The sequence below is a fragment of the Epinephelus fuscoguttatus genome, linkage group LG1 (assembly GCF_011397635.1).
Source record: "Epinephelus fuscoguttatus linkage group LG1, E.fuscoguttatus.final_Chr_v1".
In the NCBI taxonomy this organism is placed as follows: domain Eukaryota; kingdom Metazoa; phylum Chordata; class Actinopteri; order Perciformes; family Serranidae; genus Epinephelus; species Epinephelus fuscoguttatus.
In genome coordinates, this window is record NC_064752.1 from 37,457,070 (window position 1) to 37,482,059 (window position 24,990).

The window sequence follows — 24,990 nt, forward strand, 5'->3', positions numbered from 1 at the left end:
TAGGAGACTTGTCTATTTCCACTTTAACTTTAACTAGGACTGTGATGTGTAACAGGAGGGGAAGAGAGAAGGTAATTTTGAGAAGTCTGAGGGATTAAAGTACAGTCTGCACTCAGGGTGCTGCAGTGTTAAAAGCCATGTCATCAGTGGGGTTATGCTCCAATGCCATTAGTTGCTCTTATCTGATAAAACAGAGGTATAAAAGTGGCGTTGCTGCAGCTGGGGGAGTCACTGTGAGCTGTGCATCATCATGAATGTGTCTACAAGTTTGAAGGTACGCCTGCCCGGCTTCGTGCTGGTGATGGAGGTTGTCATGATAGTGCTTTATGCTCTTTTTGTCACTTATGATGACGATACCGACGCTAAAATGCAAAACAATGCCACCAACCCGATGGAGAACTCCATGTATCGAGACTATCCCTACTTTGCTGACGTGCAGGTGATGATCTTCTTAGGTTTCGGCTGCCTACTGGCCTTCTTCCGATTCTACGGCTTTGGTGGGATGGTCTTCAACTTTCTTACGGCTACATTTTCGATCCAGTGGGCAATCCTGATGCAAGGCTTCTTCCAGTTTTACTATGATGGTAAAATTCACCTGGGAGTGATCAACCTGGTGAATGCAGAGTTTGCCTGTGCTGTGGTGCTCATCTCGTTTGGGGCCGTGCTTGGAAAGACCAGTCCTATTCAGCTTTTGGTCATGGCTTTGCTGGAGGTCCCTATCTTTGCTGTGACAGAGTGGGCTGTATTGAAATACATTAGGATCAACGATGCAGGCGGCAGTATTCTTATTCACCTGTTCGCCTGCTACTTTGGTCTTGGGGTGACTTTTGTGCTGTACCGCCCAGGCCTGAATGAGGGACATTCTAAAGAGACCACTAGTTATGTTTCTGACATCCTCTCTGTAATGGGAACGTTGTTCCTCTGGGTGTTCTGGCCTTCATTTAACTCTGCCCTGACCCTTAAGGGTGACGATCAGCACAGAGCAATACTCCACACTTTTATAGGTCTAAGTTCATCCACTATCACCGCCTTCGCGCTCTCTGCACTGTTCAACAAGAGAGGCAAGATCACAATGGCTGATATTCAGAATGTGACTCTGGCAGGTGGTGTGACTGTTGGGGCTTCTGTGGACATGATGATTTCCCCTGTAGCTGCATATGTCCTGGGCATCATGGGCTGCACTGCCTGTTTCTTGGGATACAAGTACCTGACCCCCTTTTTGGCCCAATACATGAGGATCCAAGACCAGTGCGGTATTCACAACCTCCATGGGCTCACTGGACTCATATCATCCACCGCAGGGATCTGTGCCATCCTCCTAGCCACTGAGGAAACCTACGGGCCCAGCATGTACCAGATCTTTTCCCACCGTGCTCCACCTGAGGGAGATCCAAAGCTCCTGGAACTGCAGCAGCTGATTCCCGGGCTGAAGCCGGGCTTGGGTCGTACTGGGCAGGAGCAAGCTCTCTTCCAGGTGGCAGCTATCTTTGCCACCATCGTAGCATCTGCAGTTGGAGGGATGCTCACTGGGTCTGTCATGAAGCTGCCCTTCATGGCATCCCCGTCTGACAAGGACTGCTTTGATGATGAGCTTTTCTTTGACATGCCCTCTGACTTTGATAGTGTTGAAGTGCTCAAGACTGCCATAAGCCTTGATGAAAAGGAACAAATGAGCTCAATGGAAACCAAAGTCGACATACAGAGGCAGTCATTTTGAGTCATTACATTTTTAAAATTATTGTCATTGCAACTATTTCAAAATGTAGATGTTTTTCACACTTGTTTGTGAGTTTTACAGATTGACTGTTATTTCATGTTGGAGAGATGAAATATATTTGGGATTTGAGCTGAAACATTGGCATTTACCGAAAAGCTGCTTACTGTTTTAGCTGAAATTAGAGTTTTGTATGTAAAATGGCAAAGGGCAAATAAAAGTTTAAAATGTGAGAGTTAATGTAATTTGTATTGTGCTTTATGAATTCACTTTGAAATAAATGATTTTTAAAATATCCTAAATAATGTGTCTTTTTATTATTATTTATAATGTGTTGTATGTTACTGGGTGGCATTTAAATATCATTGGCTTCCTTTCAGTTCTTCTATTTTATCTTACATTTATGATTAATTATCTCATGTGTAAGAATGTATACATTTGAATACATGAATTGATCTCACTACAAAAAACATTCCAGTGTCACATCTTTGACTGTAACTGGACTCGGTTTCTTTCTCCCACAATACATGCAATCACCCATACATTACAAATTATTCAGTTTCATGAAGATGACAGTAGCTCAGTCCATAGGGACTTTGGTTGGGAACCTGAGAGTCACCTGTTCGAGTCCCTGTCCAGACCAAACTGGACTGGTGGCTAGAGAAGTGCCAGTTCACCTCCTGGGCAATATACATACATATATATATATATATCTATACATATATACACACCTAATGTATATGACACCAAAGTTGACAGGGTGCTATTTTTATCTGGTAGACAATCTACAATCCATGTACTAAACAGATGATGAACAACCTGAGATGTCTTGAGAAAATTAAGTGCAGTTTCAACAGTGTGTCTCAGTGTACTACTCCCTGTCATTACATAAGCATTTTTTCATACATTTCCACCAAGTTCCAAATTTTACAGTTCCATCTGTATTGTTTTAAGATAGAAGTCTGATACAGATTCTTTTGTACTGAAGCTGCTGACAGACAATATTTTGCACCATGTTTAATACACATAACTACAAAAATGTTCACTGTTGTATCCAGAAAACAGTGAGAGATGCAAAAAGAAATCACTCCTCAAATATTATTCTTTCAAATTATAACAAGCTGCAAGTATTATTTAAGATCATTGACTCGGTCCTTAATCCCCCGCAGACTGCGGGCATTGAACCATCTCCTGCTATCTGTGAAACCTTTTTAAATTTCTTCATTGAAAAAGTTTCCTCATCCAGAGCTGCAATCACATTTCCTGCCTATGACCCCTCCATCTTGGTCCCCTGCTCTGCTATTTTTGATGAGTTTGAGCCTGTTACTACGTCCCTCCTACAAGAGATTGTTGGCCACCTAAAACCTTCTGGGTCCCCAAGTGACGCAGTCCCTCCTCGACTCTTTAAAGAGGTTTTTCCCTCTGTAGGTCCGTCTGTCCTTGCGGTTATAAACAGCAGTCTGCACTCTGCAGTCTTCCCAAGAATGTTTAAACATGCAGTGGTCCAGCCTCTGATTAAGAAACCAGCCCTGGACCCCACAATCCCTGCAAACTTCAGTCCTATCTCTAAACTGCCATTTCTTTCAAAAATCCTTGAGAAATTAGTTTATAGTCAATTAATGGCATTTCTGGAAAAGCACAATATTCTTGAAACCTTCCAATCTGGTTTTAAAAATCTCCACAGCACAGAATCAGCCCTACTGAGAGTTTTTAACGACATATTTTTAGCTACTGACTCTGGTGACAATGTCATTCTTGTGCTTTTAGATTTAACGGCTGCGTTTGATACAGTGGACCACAAAATTTTAATATCTCGTCTAGAACACTGGGTGGGTATTAGGGGTTCAGCACTGGAGTGGTTTCGATCCTACTTAGCAGACCGAACCTTCAGTGTCAACATTGGTGACTTCACGTCCTCTTGTGCGTCCCTCCCATGTGGGGTACCACAAGGTTTGGCCTTAGGCCCTCTTCTGTTCTCTCTATATTTGCTCCCACTGGGGTCCAATTACGCAAACACGGTATATCTTTCCACTGCTATGCAGATGACTGCCAGATTTACTTGCCCCTTAAAAAGAAAAATGCACCTTCCTTGGGACCACTTTTTAAGTGTCTTAATGACTTAAAGGCCTGGATGGCACTAAACTTTTTAAACTTTAATGAAAACAAAACAGAGGTGATGGTCTTTAATGGTACTGTTAGGACCCCACCCATTGACTTGGGTTCATTAGCGCAATATACTAAACCAACCATCAAAAACCTTGGGGTAATAATGGATCCTGGGCTTAATCTCGACAGTCAGATTAGGGCAGTTGTGAAGTCGAGTTTCTTTCAACTGAGGCTGCTAGCAAAAATAAAACCTCTTCTCTCAAGGCAACACTTAGAAATGATAATCCACGCCTTTGTAACTAGTCGGCTAGACTATTGCAATGCTTTATATATAGGGGTTAGCGCATCCGCCATCACCCGCCTCCAGATGGTGCAAAATGCCGCCGCACGCCTTTTAAGTGGCACTCACAAACGTGAGCACATTTCCCCTATTTTAACCGCGTTACACTGGCTGCCCATACGTTTTAGGATCCATTTTAAAATTCTTTTATTTCTTTTTAAGTATCTTAATGGCCTCGCCCCACTATACCTCTCTGAGCTGCTAGAGCCATACACTCCTACATGCCCTCTCAGGTCAGCTGACCAGCTGCTCCTGAAAGTTCCCAAAACGACAAGCAGGCTCAGAGGGGACCGCGCTTTCTCAGTTGTAGCACCAAAACTATGGAATGACCAGCCTCTCGACATCAGACAAGTTCCATCACTCTATGTTTTTAAAAAGCGCCTTAAAACCCACCTGTTCTCCATGGCCTTTGATCCCGCATAAATTGATGTCTTTTAATTTGCTATTACTCATTTTATTGACTAATTTTACTCATGTGCTGTGCCTTAAAATGTTTTATTGGTTTTATATTGTGTTATTTTATTGCACTTCATGTTTTTATCTTTATTGTTTTTATTTTGCTTTGTTTTGTGTATATTTTATGTCTTATGCCTATTGTGCACTTTATGTTTAATTGTGTACAGCACTTTGGTCCATTGGGTTTTTAGAGTGCTTTATAAATAAAGTTGGTATGGTATGGTATGGTATCAGAGAACTTTATTTTGGTCAGAGTAAAAAAACCTTCTGAAGCAGCATTTTACCTGAAGTAGGTTACTCACTGTTAAACTTGCTCCCGAAACCTTGTCTTTACAAGTAGATCATTATTAGGTGTGCAAGCCATCCAGTGTTTTATACCCCTGTGTAGACCTTACTGACTGGGGTCAATGTATAATTTACTGTAAATCACGTGTCTTCTGATCAATCATAAATGGACCTGCACTCGTATAGCACCTTTCTAGTCTTCAGACAGAATGTCCTTTTACACTACGAGTCACATTCACCCATTCACCCACAGGTGGTCAAGTCTACTGTACAAGGTGCCACCCACTACCGATTTTTAGACATTCACACAGCCATCTGAAGCATTTGGTAGTTCAGTATCCTTCCAAGGATTTGCGAACTAGAGAAGCCAGATTAAAAACTGCTGATCTTCTGATTAGTGGATGATCCGCATGTCCTGAGCCGCAGCCAGGGCACAGTTTGATTCAAAAGCTATCGCTACAAAGCCCTAATATTAAAATATGTCCTTCCAAAGATTATAAAACATTGAGTATCTGAGATATCATTAACTCGCCAACCTATAAACACCTGCCTAATGCCAAATCTCCTGCCAACACTTCCGGAGATCAAGGCATGGCGAGGTCTTCTTCACTTCTTCTTTATTTGATTCCTCAATTAGAAAGTTTATTGATTTACACTGTAAGCGCTTTTATGCTATTTACTGCTCTGTTATCTGTAGATTATTGGGCCACTTTAGCTCTTTAGATTTGTACCTCACTAAGATAAGTGATGTGTTTAAGTGCAGAGAAAGTTTATTGTGTCCTTGAGAGAAAAAGTGACAGATACTAGATAACAGGTGTTGTTTTGTCCAGTCAGGACTGTGATTGCCTGCATTAAGGTGCAGGCCATTAGTTACAAAGGTTGGAGAATCTTCTCCATCATTATAGTGTCCTTTATTAACTGATAAGGTTTCCAGAAAGCCTTATGTAATCATGGACAATGGTCAAACAATTCAGTATCTCTACTAATTGCATTTTATATAAAGTTTATAACTCAGAGTGCTGATACATACTTTAATGCTGATTTGATCCTCCTCATGGAAAATTCCTCTGATGAAGAACTGTGTGTCACGTTTACTGATAAGTAAGAATAATTTGGAGAACTTAATAAGCTCAGACATCACGATTTCAAGGGTTAGGACAGGGCACATAGAATATTACTGACCGTAGTCTGAGAACATCACACCACTGTGACCATGACTTCTTTAATGACTTACCATGACTAATATCTAATCACTGATATGGCAATCCATGCAATAGTTTTGTGAGTGAGCCATGAATGTTTTTGTGAATTTTGTGCGGATTCTTCCAGCAAATGTTGAGATTTTTCACAGGATAATTGTGAAAACTTTGAGCTGCTAGTGACACTAGATGAAAAATCAGCAATCCATCCAATCCTGAAACATTTCAGTCCGAACCAAAGTGGCGTAAAGACCGATCGACATTGCCATCCTTACCGCCATGCTAATGCATGATGCAATGTCTTTTGATTTTTTTTTTTTTTTTTTTTAGCTTTATGACCTTTTGATGCTACACAATGTCAACAATAATCAAAGAGTCATGAATAATCTGTCAGTCAGTTTTTATGCTCTGAAGTAGATAACACAGTGTAATCCCCCTCCCATGTGAACTCCCACATGCTGTTAGAGGACAATGTTACAACTGTCCTGCAGCCCACCATTAATCATGATAAATGCGTATTATCTCCGACACTGATTATTGCTGACTTAAGTGTTATCACTGTCATAAATAAGGTTGTATGATAGAAAATACAAAGTGCAGACCAAAGCAACCTTTCCTCCAAGACGCCCACTGTATAACAATATCTTTTGATTTTATTTCATTATATGAAGCAATGAGTATGGTGAAGGGAAACAGACATCACCGGAGGGTACCTTTGTTTTGTCACTATGAGATTTTACAGAAATCACCAATGAAACTGAAAAAAAACCAGATAAATAAGAAAGACTTGGTTTAAACAAAGTAATCTCAGTAATCGGGCGGCACGGTGGTGTGGTGGTTAGCACTCTCGCCTCACAGCAAGAGGGTCGATCCCGGGCGTGGGAGCCCTTCTGTGTGGAGTTTGCATGTTCTCCCCATGTCAGCATGGGTTCTCTCCGGGCACTCCGGCTTCCTCCCACAGTCCAAAGACATGCAGATTGGGGACTAGGTTAATTGATAACTCTAAATTGTCCGTAGGTGTGAATGTGAGCGTGAATGGTTGTTTGTCTCTATGTGTCAGCCCTGCGATAGTCTGGCAACCTGTCCAGGGTGTACCCTGCCTCTCGCCCGATGTAGCTGGGATAGGCTCCAGCCCCCCCGCGACCCCTCAAGAGGAAAGATTACAGGAAGGAAGCTGGTATCTACAGTTTAACACAACTGACTTCACCAGTAGAGAATTAGAGGTCAGATATTGACCCATGGGCACCTGAGATGTATTTTAAAGTCCCCCTCCACTCAGAATTTTGCTTATTGTTACTTCAGTTGGATGTTTGAGCTTCAATGTGTAAAATTACTTTATGTGATTTTTCACGTTTATCCATTAAAGAGATAAAGTTTCTCCGTGCTCACCTCAAATATAATTCTAACATGTAGGCTATTAGCATATTTTGTGACATCACAAAAAGCCAACTGTGATGAGGAAACCTGAAACTTGAAATTAAGCTTTTTGGTGTAAAAAAAAAAATAAAATAAAACTAAAACAGCAGAAAACAGATAATAATTCAAAGCAGAGTATTTTTATCTTATGTCTTAAAACACATCAGGAGGCGATCTATACTAATCCATCATTTCAGTAAATGTTACACAATTAATGAATCCCAGTTTGTTAAAGCATAGAACCAACAAATTAAAGGTATAAGATGTTAAGAATCAAACACATCGCTCTTACAAAAACATCTGCAACACCAAAACAAGGCAGGTCCAAAACATGTATCGAACATTCTCCAGTAAATACAGTTGTGTTCATGTGCATGGTGACATAGCTGAACAGACGGCTTGTCATTTCTGATATAATGACAAACAACAAACAGTGCCATCCAATGGTGGAAGGTCAAGCTGCACAAAGACCATCTCATCTCAGAGATGGTTGGCGTAGCCCTCCCCGCTGTCTGCAGTATCGATGGTTTTGGTGCGCTGATTTTGCACAGAGGCATATAGATCAGACATGGTGGAGAGGGCGTCTGCGTTGCCTTCATCTTCCTTCTCTGACTCCAGCTGCTCCTCTAAATGAACCACATCTGAGTACTGTATTTGTGGAGAGCTGCGGCCAGACTGTGGCCCGGGAGGCTTCAGGGTCAGGTTGGCATAGCAATCCTGAGTTTTGGACTGGAGGAAGAAATAAAAATAAAAAACAGTTTTGCAAAGTTATCCAATATGATCCAAAAAAATCCTGTCCTTTCCTCCCAGAGCCCCCCTGCACCAAACCTTCAACTGGTAAACCCTCAGTCTTTGTAATAGATGTATAAAGACTCTACCTGTGATTCAGAGTTGACTCTGTGTTGATCCCTCACAGATGAAGCGTATTGAGGATCAGCTCCAGTGAACAAAGTCATGCCTGTGAAATACAACATCACACTGTGAACACACACAGATAAAAGCTCTGAGAGAGACACACATGTACAACGTACTTACTCGTCTGCATGTAGCTTATATTTCCATAAATAGGATTATCTTCCATCTGCCTCGAGCTCTGTCTGAAATTGGACAAAGATGACATTTGTTATTTTGATTTTCAGTCTGGCAGTGATGTCTGAAAATGCAGACCATTAAAGAAGAGATCATTTTGCCTCTTCCATCGAACAGTAATAAGCTACATACCTTCGTCTTGTCCTTGGTTTACACCTCCCTTCTCCTGCTGCAGTAAAAGAATAATACATTCACCTTCAAATACATGAAATGAATTTGTTTTCATTAGATTTTTAATGGGTGAATAACATAATTACCTGAGCAACATTTTGATACACAGCAAAAAATATTCCAAAATAGTGAGAGGACCAGTATTGTGCCGATACCCCCGATTAGCAGCTGTACATTCAATGGCTTACAAAAAAACGCTGAACCTGAAGAAACAGAGAAAAATAATTATATTTATTGTGAATCATTTCAGATTATTTGAGAACCCTACCAAATGTTTTTAAACACACAAAAAAAATTGTTAAAAAATAATAAAATTATATTGACTTGTCATGTATTTCAATTTTTATTTTCATTTATAAAGTTTAATTGGACAGGATACTGTCCTCAGTGTCTGGAGTTTGCATGAGTTTGACCTGTGTGAAGAAACAGAGGCACCTAGAGAAAACCTTTGCACACATAGAAACAATATGCAAACTTCCCACAGAAAGACCCCATCTACTCTGTGAGGTGACAGTTATAACCACTGAACCACCACCGTAATGGCCTACACACAATAAAGGAGGGTTATTTTAAGAAGTTTCTGTCTCCTGCCAGTTGCATGCATAAAGACAGTTGCAAGCATATTATAACGATGCATAAAAGACACTGATACAGCATAAGGAGCAACGACTACATGATACTGTGAAATCAAGAACACTGCGACTGATTTGTGTCCACATACATCAGTTTGGCTAGAAAATGTCATTTAGTTTTTGGTTCACCTGCTGCAATCCCAACCTCATTATGAGGTCAGATATGTTGTATGTAAGGTGCGTACTGAAACTGGAGAAAGCTGCAGGCTCTGATATTTGTCTTTCAAACCTGGGCCACAGCAGGGGTGACCTTAAGCAACAGATTTACACCATCTCTGTCCTCAGTGGATCTGCTGTCGTCTGCAGAAGAAGATGTGGTTTGTACTGAGATGCTTTCACACATGAATGTGTGAACTGTGTTTGCACAGTGCAGTCGGCTTCTGTTGCAAGAATACATGCTCAGCAAAACATGTTGGATGCATTTCCTATTTCAGCAAACACTTGCGAAGCCTTGTTTCAGTCCACCGTGCTGACTGTTCTAACATTTCACTGAATGTATAACTCGCTTAAATAAAGTCAAATATTCAGTCAATAAACTATGTCTTTGTCTTCACCACAGCATTTAATGGAAAATGCTTTTCAAAATCCTGCTTTTGTCCCATTCGTTTTAACTGTTGCATGCTGATTTTCTTAGTAAAGCCTCTGAACGTTGTCCTCTTACTGTCCAAATGCCATTAGTCCAGATGAGAGAAGAGAGGAATTGACGAAAATGTTAATACACTCATCTTTCCATATCAACAGACTCTTTTGACCTTGGTTTCACCTCTCAGACTGCGTAAAGGCTGCCCTACAGTACCTTATTGGTGAGGTTGTCTGGAATACCTGCAAAGGATGGATGTTTTTTTTTTTGTAAAATATAATGTAATACAATGCAAAGATGCTTTCAGACATACTGTATTATTTTCAGATGTGTTTTCTCCTGTTGATCAACTCTTCTTATTTAATGTTATCCCTGCAGAGTCAACACATACATGGGCATGATTTACGCCTTACATATGTATTATACCCTAGACCAAGTCATTGTTTTGCAAGTCACAAGTAAGTCTTACGTCTTTGCAGTCAAGTCAGAGTCAGGTCCTAAGTCCTAAACTTCGAGTGTGAGTCCTAAACAAGTCATAATGCGCTCTTCACCAAATGTAATGCCATTTTAACAACAGAGTAAGAATATGTTACATTTATAAATGTGAACGCTTTTTAAAATTTGTACTTAGTTGTTAAAACAAGTTTATTGTAAGTTGCTGCGCTTGTGTCTATAATTTCAACCTGCATGTTTTGCACACTGCACTTTGCTTCCTGTTGACCACAGAATAGTTTTTGTAAGCAAACGAAATTATCTTTGGTGTGATTTTTTTCAACTGGCGCTAAGTGAAGCAGTGTTAGTTCTTCATGGTTTTCTCCTGCTACATGACTGGATGCTGTCGGAGTGGTTCAAACAAAGTGGATCTGAAGAAATAAGTATCGAGAATGAATAGTGTTAATGTTAGTTGATTCAGGAAATGAATTGATTCTAAAACATTTAGTCTTTGGGCTCGGGAGAATATATCAAGTGTTTTCAAGTCAAAAGACTCAAGTCCAGTTGAATCCAGAAGTCATTGGTTGGTGTTAAAGTACAAGTCGAGTTTCCAGTCTTTTTTGATTTGTCGAGCACAAAGTCATCAAATGTGTGACTGCAGTCTGACTTGTTCGACTCATGTGACCAGAGTCCACACCTCTGCTGATGTCCATATATACTTTCATACATATAAAACATCTCATATTATGATATATATACTATTATATGTTCACATTGTGGTGGTGTGTGACTTCATCATAATGTGAAACCCATTCTGTGCATGATGTTGCATGTCGTCGCCTTTGGGCAGAGCAGCACCAACCTAATTAACAAACTCAGTGATACTTAAACAGGAGTCTGACTGTGTCTCACTGACTGCCTTCATTTAGTCGCAGTTTCATCAGAAAATTTTGAAGATGAATAATTAGATCACATTGTTACCATGGTAGCACCCAGTGATGGAGGATTTATTTAGGTCCTTAACTCAAGTACTAATACCGCACTGTAGAAAATAATCTGTAACCAATTAAACACGTTATTTAAGTAAAATCTAAAATGTACTCATCTCCTGGCAACAGATTCAGCTCCTCAAAAAGAATATGGACTGAGACTGCTGTAGGTTCTTGAATATCTAAAGATACCATGTCACCTAACTAGTCGCTATAGTAACCACCGACTCAGTGTTTTCTTATACCAACTGCGATAAGAGATACTTAATACATATGTCATAAATGTCAGCCCTTACATCAAGAAGGATCATGTTATGGCTCACCCTTAGATGACATTTTCTATATCTTAAATCAAGACTTACCACCTTCACGTGTCCCATTGCAACAGCTTTCCATGGCAACGAAGCTTTAATGTCTCTTTCTTTCTCTGTGTTTCTCTTACTATACTGTAAATGTGATAAACAAGACTACAGCATCTGTTGCATGTTTATCCTCACACGGTGTGATGCTACTTGAGAGAAGAAGCTGTTTTTTTCAAAGGACTGTTAACAGGCTACAGGATGTGTGCTTTTGCAGAAAACCACAAACTTTTTTTAGACTGAGAATAACATCAAGGCAACAGGTTGACAGGCTGCGAACTGCTGGAGATTACCATGAAAATTATTTTGGGTATCTTTGAGAATACAAAAAGTAACATTTAACATATATTAGCCAGCAGCTATTTAAAGGTCCAGTGTGTAGGATTTAGGGGCATCTGGCAGAAATGGTATATAATATTCATAACTATTTTTTTATTGGTTCATAAGTAGCTAAAATTAAGAAGCATTGTGTTTTGCTACCTTAGAATGAGCTGTTTAAGTCTACATAGCGGGTCCTCTTCCATAGAGTCCACTATTATGTTTCTACAGTGGTCAAGGACAGACACATTTAAATATGTTTTTTTATCTGGAAAAAAAACATGGGTCCCTTTCATACGTCAACTCTTAATAAAACAGGATATTCAAATGTCACACAAAGATGATGCATTGACACTTCAGCCACATTCGTTGGTATCCAGTGACCACAGATCTCTATAGTATATACTTTTAACCTCAGGCATGAGCTGCCAGGGCAAAATACGCTGGTAAAAATGACTGAGACCAACAAGTAAGTGTGAAGAAAAATTCCATTATCAGTGTGATGCCCTTCACCTACAGAAGTAAGATAATGTTGATTTACCTTTTTTCATGACGACCTCATGAAACAGAAGCAAACCTCTGTAACCTGCAACACACTCTATACTAGCGACTGTGAAACAATTGACATCCTATAGGAGGTAGATATCCACAGAGATTATAGTTTATTATTAGTGTTAACAAGCAAACTGATCTCCTGGTTTTAAGTCTTGTACTGGTTTTGATCATATTGTGAGTATAATGTTTAATGCAGGACAGTCAAACCTGATTATGCAGCTCTCTGTATGCCTGGTTCTAATATTATCCACGTTGCTGTATCTGTTGGTGCAGCCATGTGTTTGGCATCTTTACAGCCATCAGATCTCTTTGATTTCTCTACAGACTGAGTCCTATCAACATTTGAGGGTAAACCCAGTTTGTTCTCTAGAATCTGACCACTACAAAGCGACGTGAGATGCATACATGGAAGGGAATGATCAGACAGACAGGGAGCTGGAATTTTACAAAGGTTGCAGCCATAAAAACACACAAGCCACCAGTTATTTACATCTTTTGCAAACAGTACATAAACAGTGTGATGTTCTGCAGCTCAAAGTCACTTCTGAAACCTGTTTATCTGTCAGTTGTTTTTGTCACCTCCACCCTTCAGTGGTTACAACAAAGACAGCTTTTCTTTACATATGGATTTAAATTTTTCAGTTTGACAGATGATACTACAGCCTTAACTACTGCTCTGTTTAAATGACTAGTTTTCTAATTATTTTTTTTTTGTTTACTGCACCCTTTTCCACGTTTGAGATGACTGTCAGTTTAGTGAAGTGGCGACTCAGACCTGACACATCATCCAGCTGGTTCTCAGGTCTGTTTTTAACACATCCCACCCACCAACACTGGATGAGTTGTTTCTTGCAAGGAGTGTGGGCTACCATAGGTCAAGCCATGTCCACCTTCATATCATGATACATAGTTATTTAAAGAGATGGATCTACAGAGGAAGTTGTCAGGGTGTGTGTCTTTTTTAGGATTCATCAAAGGATACGTTGCTTACAGGACACACAAGAGTGTAATTAATATATCTGACATGCTGTAGTTAATAAAGTCTCTGTATGTCAGATTACACAGCTCATCCTGGTGACAACGTGTTTTGTATTGTGACTCCGCTATTCTCTGCTCGTAACATGGTTTTATGGCAGTGTGTGAGATCAAAGGAATGGTTAGAGAAATAAAATGGGTGGACCTCAAGTGGCGCAGTATATGTTATTGGTTTATGGTATGTGCTACTGGTGCAAATGAGCTACAGTGACATCTTGAGGGCCTTAGGTCCAACCACATCCTACGCTGTTTATATTTTCCTCCTCATGCTCTCAGCCAGTCTCTGAACACTGATACAAAGTTTACACAAACTCAAGCAATTCAGACTGAATCATTTTTAAGCAGACTAAATATTGTGGAAAACTTGTTTTTATTTGAGGAGTGCAAGAACATTAAAGTTTTATCTTCACAGTGACATTGCTGTGTGGTTTATCATAGCCTTTCTCTATATTTACAGGAATACCTAATGTCATAGTGATCTGATCATTAATGTGAATAGGCTCATACTGTGCATTGCTTGTTACAAGGTATTTTTTTAAACTCTATATAGGCTATTAGTCATATTTGTACATGAATGTTATAGTAATCAGTCAAAATTTAACTTTAGTAAAAGTAAGGAAGCTCTATGACGTACCCATCATGCAGCAGAGTAAACCCTGAGTTCATTGTAGTATTTCATTATATTGCTGATGCACTAACATGTAAAAAGATTGCATTTCTGTGGCTGGTACAGCAAAAGCTCATTTAAGTACTTCACATACTGTTGAGTACTTAAATCTACAATATTGCATTATTGTTCAAATACTTGTGTCTGACTTCAGTTAAAGGAGCAGTGTGTGGGATTTACTGGCACCTTGTGGTGAGGCTGCAGATTGCAACCAACTGATTATACCTTCCCCTCACCCCTGTTTTATCATATCATCTATCATGGCAGTTGTTAGCCTAGCCCAGGGGTCAGCAACCTTTACTACCAGAAGAGCCATTTTTAGTCCAAAAAACTTAATTTATCTTTATATTTGAGCCTTATAATAAAGATAACACAGCCTTATCAAGTCTAAATTAGCTTATTAACATTACTAATTAGCCTAATCATTAATATCGTTTACCATAAGGTGGCTACTCTACAGTATTTATGAATATTTTATACCTTGCAACGAAAGTAAACAAATCTGTCTATGCACTATTAAATCAAATATTTTCCTCCAAGACTTTTTCTTTCTGGATTTGGAGTCCACAGCTAGCTTCGCTAAGGAGACTCAAGACAAAACACCACTCTTGATGTTCGCCAGGCCATAGCCATAGCTAATACTAACATTTTAGTTCACGAAATGTTAAAATATTTTCTAAATTTGTTGTAGGTCTACAGATAACATATTTTTATAACTGGATAACAAAATAATCACTGTAGGCCTACAACAATGATGGATGAAAGTTAAAATGTTCAAAAATAATTGTGATTATTTTCCATGTAGCCTAATTTTTGGTCAAAGCCACAGGGAGCAAATGGAGAGGGGCTCAAAAGCCCCATGTGGCTCCAGAGCCGCAGCTTGCCTACCCCTGGCCTAGCCATTGTAGACAGTCTGGCTAATCGATAACAGAAAGTAAGAGACAACTGATAATACTGGTGATTGTATTATTTCTGGCATGTTTGATGTTCATAGTAGAATGTGATCACACTGTACATCATATTAAACTCCAAGTCATTAACCAGGCATATGCTTTATTATTTATTATTCACCATAAATGCTTTGAATAAATAAGCAGTTGCCATTTCTTGATCTACTGAAATTTCAGTAGGCCTACCAACTTTTTTTAAACAGTGTTCTCATGGGAAAGAGCTCTAAGTTGCGTTCAGCACCAACAAAACACAGCGAAATGTTTATTTAGACAAAAATGATGGTGCATTGAGCAGTCTGTTGTGTTACATATGTGTACTGCCTTTTAATACGGTGGGGATTAATTCAGTTTGATTCAAAGACGCGTTTTACTGGCATCGCAAACTGTGCACACAATAAGTGAAGATCTACCAGAATTTGGTTTATAAACACATCACTGCCTATAGACACACTTTTGACACACATACCAAATGAGAAAAAATGCATCTCAAAGCCCACTGCACACTGTTTCACACCATTTTGAAGAAACATGTCATTTAACCAGAAAACCAGAGCAAAATGGTGCACATCATTTTGAGACTGAATGTGCCCCTAATGAATGTCACAGCCAACTTGGGCCCCAATAAACAAAGCTTTTATCACAGATAAAAAAACAATAATTTGTGAAGACAGTAAAGCCTCCACTAACGTAGCATTTTAAGTCTTGCGTGTGATTTATCCTTCGGGGATTTATACTTCAGGATTTATCCTGGCTTCATATGAGCAGAGGAAATCTCCACTTGCCACTAGGCTAATTTATACAATGTAAAATGCCATAGGCTGGTGCTAATAATGTTAGCATTTTGCATTTGTTTGGAAAATGTGTTTAATATGACAGTTGTTTCATCGATGAATGTTGTGAGTTATAGGAGCCAAATTGTGTGCCGTTACCTTTGTTAAATGTTGCTGTTGTCCCCGGTTTTATATGAGAACAGGAGAAGATCGCTAGTTGCTAGGCTAATTTATACAATGTAAAATGCCATAGACTTGTGCTAATAATGTTAGCATGTTGTATTAGTAGGGAAAATGTGTCCAGATTAGATGAAGACAAGTGTTTGTCTGTGACTGCTGCGAGTTATAGTGAAGCCAATTTGTGTACTTGTGTTTGAAACTGTCTCAATTAAGACATGTTTAATGTATGTTTTATTTGTGTTTTGAATCAACTAAACTTTACAGCACTTCACAGAAACCTCCACCATCGACTAGTGTTTTGGAAGTGTAACTGCAGAGTGACACAGACACACCACCACACAAGTAAAATGCTCACAATGGCATAGGCGACATGTGTAGGCTAACCTATAAATCCCACATTATTTTTGAAAAGGCTCAGCTCTTGATAGAGTTTAATTTTATTTTTTTCTCCAACTAAAGTGATCAAAGAAATATTGCTGACTGATGACCTTTCTGGTCGACCACCGTTTTAGGGACAACCAACCCTGTTCTCCCCTACAGTGTGCAAAAAGAGGAATAATATGCAAAAGTTAGGAACAAGTATCTCAGCTGTCACCAGTATTTCATAAGGACTAAGTCTATAAAAGAGTAAACTGACGGACTGACGGTCTGTTGTCATTTTTTACCCAATATTATTTGAAAGCAAAAATGTGGACGAGTTGTTACACGTTTTCCAACACTAACTTCCTGCCTGAGTAAACCTCACCTCAATGCTCTAGTGCTTTAAAGCAGACTGGTCCCTCCCATAGACAGTCCTCCTGCAGACAGAGCTAAAACAGGCGGGTCTACCGTCCTCTTGTCCCGCCCCCTGTCCCTCCGCTGTCCTCTCCTCTCCTGAACGCTGATGTGTTACTAACTCCAGCTTCAGCTCCAACAAAAATGTTCAATTTCGGGTCCAAAATTCTACTGCTGTTCCTCCTGGCCTTTCCCTGCGGGTTAATATCCATCGGTAAGTTACATTTCTTCTCTGAAACAGACTCTTTATGTCGTCGCTTTACTTCAGCAACAGTTATAAAGTTTTAAGACAGCCTCACTTATTGACGTGGCATAGTGCCGCAGCTTTTCACCAGCAGCTGGAAGTCTTCACCAAAACTTTACCATCGTTAATGCATGTACGTTTTATCCATGTTCATTCATAGGAACAGGAGAGCTGTAGCTCGTCTATTTTACACTGAAAATGGTCGTCTGCAGCCAGCTGCTGCCGTCCAAACGCGAAAAAAAGATGCAAGCCATTAAATGTGGAGTTAAATTTGACTGTGTGAGCTTTAGAGGTGATTTTGGGCAAAGTCTAAAAGTCCTTATGGATGCAGCAGCAGTTAACGGCTCCCTCAGGCTGGGACACGTCACCATAGATAACATGGTTACTCTCACTGTGTGTTTGTAGGTTTCTTAAACTTTTTTTCCCGCTCACTTACATTAAAACTGGGACTTTTATTGTGCTGCTCTCATTTTATACCGACAACAAATGTAGCCAGTTTGCCTGCAAGGAAATACCAGGCTATAAGGAGAATGTATCAACACGTAGAATGTGTCAGAAAACTCAGCCATTCATGTTACAGTGCATTGCATGTACGTTACTACCAGGTTAGTCCAGCTGATGCATCACTTTAAAACGTTTTACTCATTGATTTGTTTTCTCAGTGGTCATTATGGTGTGTAATATTCCAGCTACATATTTTGCATTTTCATTTTTCAGGAGAAAAATCACTTTCTTTTCCCAGCTTCTCTTTTCTTTGTCCACAAACAACCACTGAAAACACCTGTTGACATAACTTGATAAATTGTGGTGATCCTTAGGGATGACTGCTGGCATTTGCAGAAGATAGAGACACACAAAAAACTGAATGAAAGAAAAAAATTAGTGAATGTGCACATATTGGTCCATTTCGCTCACTAAAAACGAGCCGCCAGAGACAATACCCCGACTCAAACAGTTTTAACACCAGGAAAACACATTTAATCAGTATTATGATGGGACAAACTTTCGCTCACGTATACCGTTTTGTCCTCTTCCCCATGCAGGCCATGTCTCTGCAGACCCAGACTCTGCTGAGGACATTGCTGAGGACGCAGATGCTGCAGTAGATGAGGAGGAAGATGATGAAGAGGTGCTCGTTGAGGAAGATCAGATACAACCTTCGGTATGTTTGTTTTCATCATACAGCAGCACAGCAAACCATAGGTTTACCTGTAGATGTTCAAGTTACGATGTCATGTGATGTTCCTCCTCAGGAAGGAGATGAAGACGATGCTGACGAAGCAGGTGATAAACAGTTAACGTCTCACCCCGATGCCGACACGACCATCATCTTCATGACCGGAGAAGGTTGTTTTGGTTTTTTTTTTATTCAGTGAACTTTCAAAGCTTTAACACTGTGTCAAGACATCATCTTAGACTGCTTTTTTTTATGGGGCGACATATCAGGCAATACTGTGGCTTTGTTAGTACATCTTATAACCTAGTCCCTTTGTTTTATACATGTTTTTTAATATATTGATTATTTACTTGGATTCTTCATACATTTAGAGTTCCCTGCCAATGAAATTGTGAGATTCCTGGTGGGTTTCACCAACAAAGGAAGTCAGGATTTCACCGTTCAGTCGCTGGAGGCCTCCTTCCGTTACCCCCAAGACTTCCAGTTCTACATCCAGAATGTAAGTTTGATCTCTACATTTAAAAAAACACCCAGAAACATTTTCTTTATCTTTTGACTTAATCTGGAGTATGTAGTAAATAAAACCATTAAAGAAATATGTCACCCCCCAAATGATCATTTGTATAATTACCCACCCTATGTTTACCTGAATTTGTGGTGAAAACTTTTCTCACATGCCTCCACAGTGAACGAAGAATCCAAAGACAAAGAAAATTCTTGATGAATCTGAGTCACAGGGGGCTGCGTTTAACAGCAGCAAAACTATGTCAAATTATCCATTTACTAGGGATGTAACGATCCCTGGATCTGGATCTGGATCGATATATCGAGTCAGTGTTTATATCGTCATCTTTAGGATACGCTTTTATTTTTATAGTCTGTGTCATCATCAAACAGCGGGAGGCAGATGGCAAGCAGCCAAGAGAAAGACGATGAGGCTAACATTATCTACTCCGGCATGAATCAGCAGTGTGGAAATATTTTGGATTTCTGAGAAAAAGGGGTCAACAGACAGAGCACATGTCATACATAAACCATGCTGTTGTGACATAAAATACGATGTAACATCACCAGCCTGGACGGGCATCTCATTCTTCTCACTACGGCAACATTAAAAACTCTGTTTCAGCACTGTTTGGCTGAAAAAACGTGCATGCAGGCTTAAATTCAACTATGCTGTTCTGTATATTTACAACGGACATGCAGTGACTTAAAACAACGGCAAGTAAGAAAAAGTTTAAATAAGGCATGTAATTTATGAAGTTATAAATGGAGGAAAGTCCGCTAGCCGCTAGGCTAATTTATGCAACGTAAACATTCAGCCTATAGTTGGTGACTAACAAAAAAAACGACATGTCTGTGAACCCTCACAGTTTTTATTGAGCTGAATTTTGTACCTTTGTTAAACAATATTATTATTATCTCAAAATCGTATTGGCAAATACCGTATTGTTGTCCAAAGAATTTATATGATATCGCATCGTGATGAAACCAGTGATTTACACCCTGACCATTTACAAACTCTAACCCCCAACTTCCACATACTCTGTCTGTGCCGCACCGCGCACTGTGTAGCAGATACGCTCCCATTCTAGTTAATAGCTTCATTTCCACAGCGCGTGCTGCGCAGCGTCTCTGGAGTGTCCCAGAAGTGCACCAGGTCTATTTTTCAGTGACTGCGCATCCATAGCACGTCAAGCCACGTAGCTAAGATCGCACCAGACCGGAAACAGAACGCACACAGCATCCGGTATATTTCAAAATACAACACAATGCACGGACTACGGATTTTAAACTCTCAATTTTTTTTAAAAATCACGTCACATCCTGTCACACAAGTTGTCAGTCAGTGCGAGGGTCCGAGGAAAGATGGACGAGGAGAAACTCATAGTTAAAGTGGAAAACCATAGTATTTTGTATGACACCACGCATCCTTTCTACAAGGATACAAACCGAAAGGAGAAGATGTGGTGTGAAATTGCAGGAGTTCTGGGAGTGAATGGTGCTTTATATCGTGTGATTTCGCAGTTCCCACGTGTGAGCTTGTGGCTCCGCTACATGGCGCGGTACTCCAGAAACGCACCCAGTAGGTGACGGTACACGCTGTCGGTCGCTCCAGATGCACAGACAGAGTGTGTGCAAATTGGGGGTAACACAGCTCATGCAGTATAATCCAAGTCTGATATACCCAGTCGTATGCTCAGTGGTTCTCAAACAGTTGCATTTTCACTAAAACTGTTGTACTTACAACACTTAAGCATAAACAGCACAGGCCTGCTGCTCCTCTTTGCATGAGAATGTTTATGGATAAGTGTTTGAAATTTTAAGGTTTTAGCAAAAATGTGAGTTTTGGAAGTATGGAGCATACGACTGGATAAATGAGACCTGGACTGTACTGTGTTACTTGTAAAAGTTTGTACATTAGTTAAAGTGTTGCTGTTGTTAAACACAGCCCCCTATGGCTTTATTTCATCAAGAATTTTATCAGTTTTTGGATTCTTCGCTCACTATGGAGGCATGCAAGAAAAACACAGTTTTCTCCATGAAAACAACATAACAAGGATGAGTCGTTGATATACAGAGTATTTGGGGGGTGGAGTATTCCTTTAGGCCTGTGTAAATTGAAATTTGTTACAGTATTGCACATGCTCACACACTGATGCTCACACACTGCACACTACATAGATGTCTAGCCTTTTTTATTTTTAGCAGAAGACAGAAAAATCCACAACATTATCATTTATGCCTCTACTGGATGTGTATGTTTGTATTGCCAAAAAAAGTCATCGTTTTAATGATGTATGTTTTGTGTAGTTCACAGCGTTGCCTCTGAGCACTGTCGTGCAGCCCCAGGCTCAGGCCTCCTTCGAGTACTCCTTCATCCCAGCCCAGCCCATGGCGGGTCGCCCATTTGGTCTTGTTATCCTCCTCAACTATCTCGACTCTGAGGTAAAAATGTTTGTCATTATTTATTCATGAAAAATATATGTGGTAATGGTGGTCGGTGCTCGAGGTTGGTTCAGGTGGACATGTTAGAGAAGAGGCAGTGTGATGATGTGAGGCAGTGACTGTCAAAATGCTCTGCAGGAAGGTTTTTCCACAGCCCACCTCAAATTTTGATGATTCATGAAAATGGATGCCTGAGGAAGCCATTGTCAGCGCAGCAGTGTGTCTTTATATTCTTGTTACAGCTTCATTTTTTTCCTATTTTTTGTGTAATTGGGAGGACAGGCAGCTCCTTACTGTCATTATTTTCTGCCTGCTGAGCTTTGACTGATGTTTCTGTGCTGTTAACGAATGATGTGACAGATGCTGACTCATAATGGCATTCAGATTGTTATAGAGCAGCTCTAAAAACTCGAGAAAGTTCAAGGTACTTGTTTACGAAGAGTATTTGCTTACTAATTTTTTAATTTTCTCTTCAGGGCAGCGTGTTTCAGACTGCCATCTACAACCAGACTGTCACCATCACTGAGCTAGAAGAGGGACTGGACGGAGAAACGTAAGGCTTTCTTCTATGTTCTATCACGTACATAATTGTAAATGAAAATGTAGAAAATGTTTTTGCTCTTTCATATCATCTCACTGCAAAAATGAAAGGAAGCTCACAAGCTATGGAGTAGAGCCAAACTGACTGAATCAGAGTAGGCAGCAGGACATATTAAACCAATCTCAGTTCTGTGGAAGTGGTGTATAAATCTAATTATGTTTTCCACCTATTATTTATCCAAAATGTCCCTTAAGGCTACATCCAGCTCTCTAAGGCTTCACAATACCGGCTTTCCTAGACTATTGCACATGTAAGAACCTGTAAAAGGAGGTGTGAAATTGGCACAAAGAGATTAGTTGTCAGAATTGTGCTGCTGGTGCAAGATGCAGAAACTGTCACCAGCAAATTATTCAAGCCAAACAAAGTGTTTTGCATCCTAAAATCTCCAAATGGACTAGGAAATGTTGCAGATACAGATCAGTTGAAGGTCATTTAAGGGCAGTCTTCATGCAAAAAAACTTGCAGTTGCTGTTAAAGGAAGCTATTTGTTGGAATATAGCTATTTTTGATGGCTTTCTTGTGCTGCATCATAATTAGCATACATTATTTAGCAAGTAGACCGCACAATATCTGAGAGGTCAGAAGTGTTTTCATACCACAGTCGTCAACTGAGCCTGGTTGCTACAGATATTTAGATAAATAGCATTGCAGAAAAAGCATTGGAAACATATTTAGCTCTGAACTGTGACTATGCATTGTAAAGGGGATGTAAGTAAATTAAACTGCATGGAAACTGCAAGGTCTTATTTGTGTCTTAAGTCATCACTGACAGAATATGGTATGTAAAAACACCTACTGAACTACTGAACTCCTTTTGTGATTTCTGTACCTGATTAAAGAAATCATTTTGTTTGTTTCTGCAGGATGTTCATGTACATCTTCCTGACTGGACTGGTGGTCCTGATGCTCTTTGGGATGTACCAGGTCCTGGAGACAAGGACGGTATGTGTTTGTCTTCCATCAGTTGCTTTATTTCTTATGTTTGGTCTGCTGTACTTGGGAGATTGATGAGTAATTTCCTCTGGTTTACCAGTGCAAATTAAATAAAATATTGTTGTGTATAAAGTCAAAAGCAGCACATTAACAAAGAGTGTCATCCATCCTCCTCCCTGTTCAATCTGCTCATTAAACAGGGATTAATTGAACTTTAAACAGGCTTATGGATAAAATGGTTTAAAAATGAGACGTGTCAACTTGTGTTTTGCAGAAAAAGAGACTCCCAGTGAAAATAGAGAAAGGCACTGGTGGGATGAGCGATGTGGACATCAGCTGGATTCCTCAGGAGACCCTCAATGTCATGAGTATGTTCATTTTTATCCCCAGCTGTCACAAGTAATATCAGGCCATACAGAGAAGTGATTTTTCTCATATTACTGTAACTCTCTGTCAGAATGCAGCGACATAAATCTAATCTTTATATGCTGTCTTCCAGACAAGGCATCCCCTAAAGCATCTCCACGGAAACGAACCAATAGGGCAGCTGGAGCAGATCAATAAAAGCCGTCTGTTTCCTTCCATCATCATACTGTCCATCAGGCTTTCAAAGCTCATTTCCTCACCACAGTAACCCGACTCTCATTTATAATGGATCAACATTTCCAGCCCGAGCAATGTGTTAGAGATGTCTGTACGGATCGCAGCCTCTCGTCCTGCTGCACGGCTGGATCCACGACAACACGGCATCCTGGACTCTACTGCTCTGATCAGAACAAGACCATTTAGACACTAACAGGACTGAACTACAGTTCATATTTAAAGGGACTTTTTCATCAGTATGTTTGTGTGAAAGGTGATAAGAGATGAACCAATAAGTAATTAAACTTTTTTGTATGAAAAAAAAAACGAAGGGATTTTGGTACAAACTGCCCCGCAGAAAGCTAAAGATATGCATTCCTGTTTCATCTGTTAAAGGAGATGAATCCCCCTCCTCTGGATCATGTGAACACCACTGTGCCTTATCTGTGTTATATCTGCAGTGCCCTGTGAAGGCTTTACGTTAAAAACAAGTAGATGCAAGTGATTCAAAGGTTTCCCACTGAGTTGTTTGTCAGTGGGGCAAAGGCAGCTGCATTTACAAGCAATATTAAAACAGTGTTCTCTGGAGGTTTCTGCAGGTTAGTTTACCTGGATTATTTTTTTCACCTGCTGTTGTGATGTAACCGTTCTTGGTGGAGCAGTCTGTCAGACTGCTAATTTTGGAAAAAAAATATGTTTTCAAAAACAATAAAAGGGTGAACAAAATATATTTTGTCCCACTGGCTGCTCTCTTATTTCTATTTTTTAATTATTATATTGTCTGCATTCTATAACAGTTTGTGATTTGTGTAATCGTGTTTTTGCAATCTCCAGTACACAGCATCAGGAAGATGACACCAGTGGATGCTGTCACTCAGACAAACTTGAAAGGAACTGGCATGTTAGGCTGCAGCTCACAATTATTTTAATAATGGAATAAATGTTTGGTCTACAAAACATCTAAAAACTGAAAAATGAGGATGTCACCAGATGTTTTGTTTAATCCAACCAACAGTCCAAACCCCAAATATGTTTAATAATAAAACAAGAAAAATAAGATAATTCTCATGTTTGACAAAGTGGAACAATCAGTTTTGCTTTTAATGAATTAATCAATTATCAGGAAATATTTCTGTTGATCAACTCGATTAATGGAGTAATTGTTGCAGCTCTTAAGACATTTTGAGTCACATTAACCCCACATTTTTATGGGTCCATCAATTCCTGGTCAGAAGAAAAACTATATAGACCTTATTTGGCACAAACTAATGAAAAATCTAATTATAAGAGAAAGTGTTCAGTGTTGATCTACGTCAACAATTTCTTCCAAATAAATGCTGAAGCAGTGTAACCTAGAGCGGTGGTTCCCAGCTGATGTGTTGCAGTCCAAAGATGGGACCTGGGTCCATTGTGAATGGACTGCAAGTTACTCGCAAACATGTTTGTGAAAACACACTTTTTTTATCTTAAAAAAAGCTTTATTTTGG

The 24,990-nt window shown here is 39.7% G+C and overlaps 2 protein-coding genes across 2 annotated transcripts; both read left to right on the top strand.

Annotated features, from left to right (window-relative positions):
- Positions 1-245: 245 nt before the first annotated feature.
- Positions 246-2,019, top strand: LOC125890494 (ammonium transporter Rh type B-like). Its single transcript, XM_049579172.1, has one exon. It carries the CDS (start codon positions 251-253, stop codon positions 1,715-1,717), a length of 1,467 nt encoding a protein of 488 aa, XP_049435129.1. The 5' UTR covers positions 246-250; the 3' UTR covers positions 1,718-2,019.
- A 15,054-nt stretch (positions 2,020-17,073) lies between these two features.
- On the top strand, positions 17,074-24,233 carry LOC125893814 (translocon-associated protein subunit alpha-like). Its single transcript, XM_049584745.1, has 9 exons — positions 17,074-17,231; positions 18,305-18,423; positions 18,515-18,608; positions 18,810-18,937; positions 21,253-21,387; positions 21,864-21,940; positions 22,852-22,930; positions 23,196-23,289; positions 23,421-24,233. Exons 1-9 carry the CDS (start codon positions 17,162-17,164, stop codon positions 23,483-23,485), a joined length of 861 nt encoding a protein of 286 aa, XP_049440702.1. The 5' UTR covers positions 17,074-17,161; the 3' UTR covers positions 23,486-24,233.
- The last annotated feature ends 757 nt before the right edge of the window (positions 24,234-24,990 follow it).

What these genes read in the sequence shown, in the direction of transcription:
- LOC125890494 (XM_049579172.1), top strand. Translation starts at nt 251, where the DNA reads ATGAATGTGTCTACAAGTTTGAAGGTACGCCTGCCCGGCTTCGTGCTG.
- LOC125893814 (XM_049584745.1), top strand. Translation starts at nt 17,162, where the DNA reads ATGTTCAATTTCGGGTCCAAAATTCTACTGCTGTTCCTCCTGGCCTTT. An exon ending in AAGATCAGATACAACCTTCG is followed by an intron (nt 18,424 to 18,514) that starts GTATGTTTGTTT and finishes GTTCCTCCTCAG; the next exon opens with GAAGGAGATGAAGACGATGC. An exon ending in GAGGGACTGGACGGAGAAAC is followed by an intron (nt 21,941 to 22,851) that starts GTAAGGCTTTCT and finishes TTGTTTCTGCAG; the next exon opens with GATGTTCATGTACATCTTCC.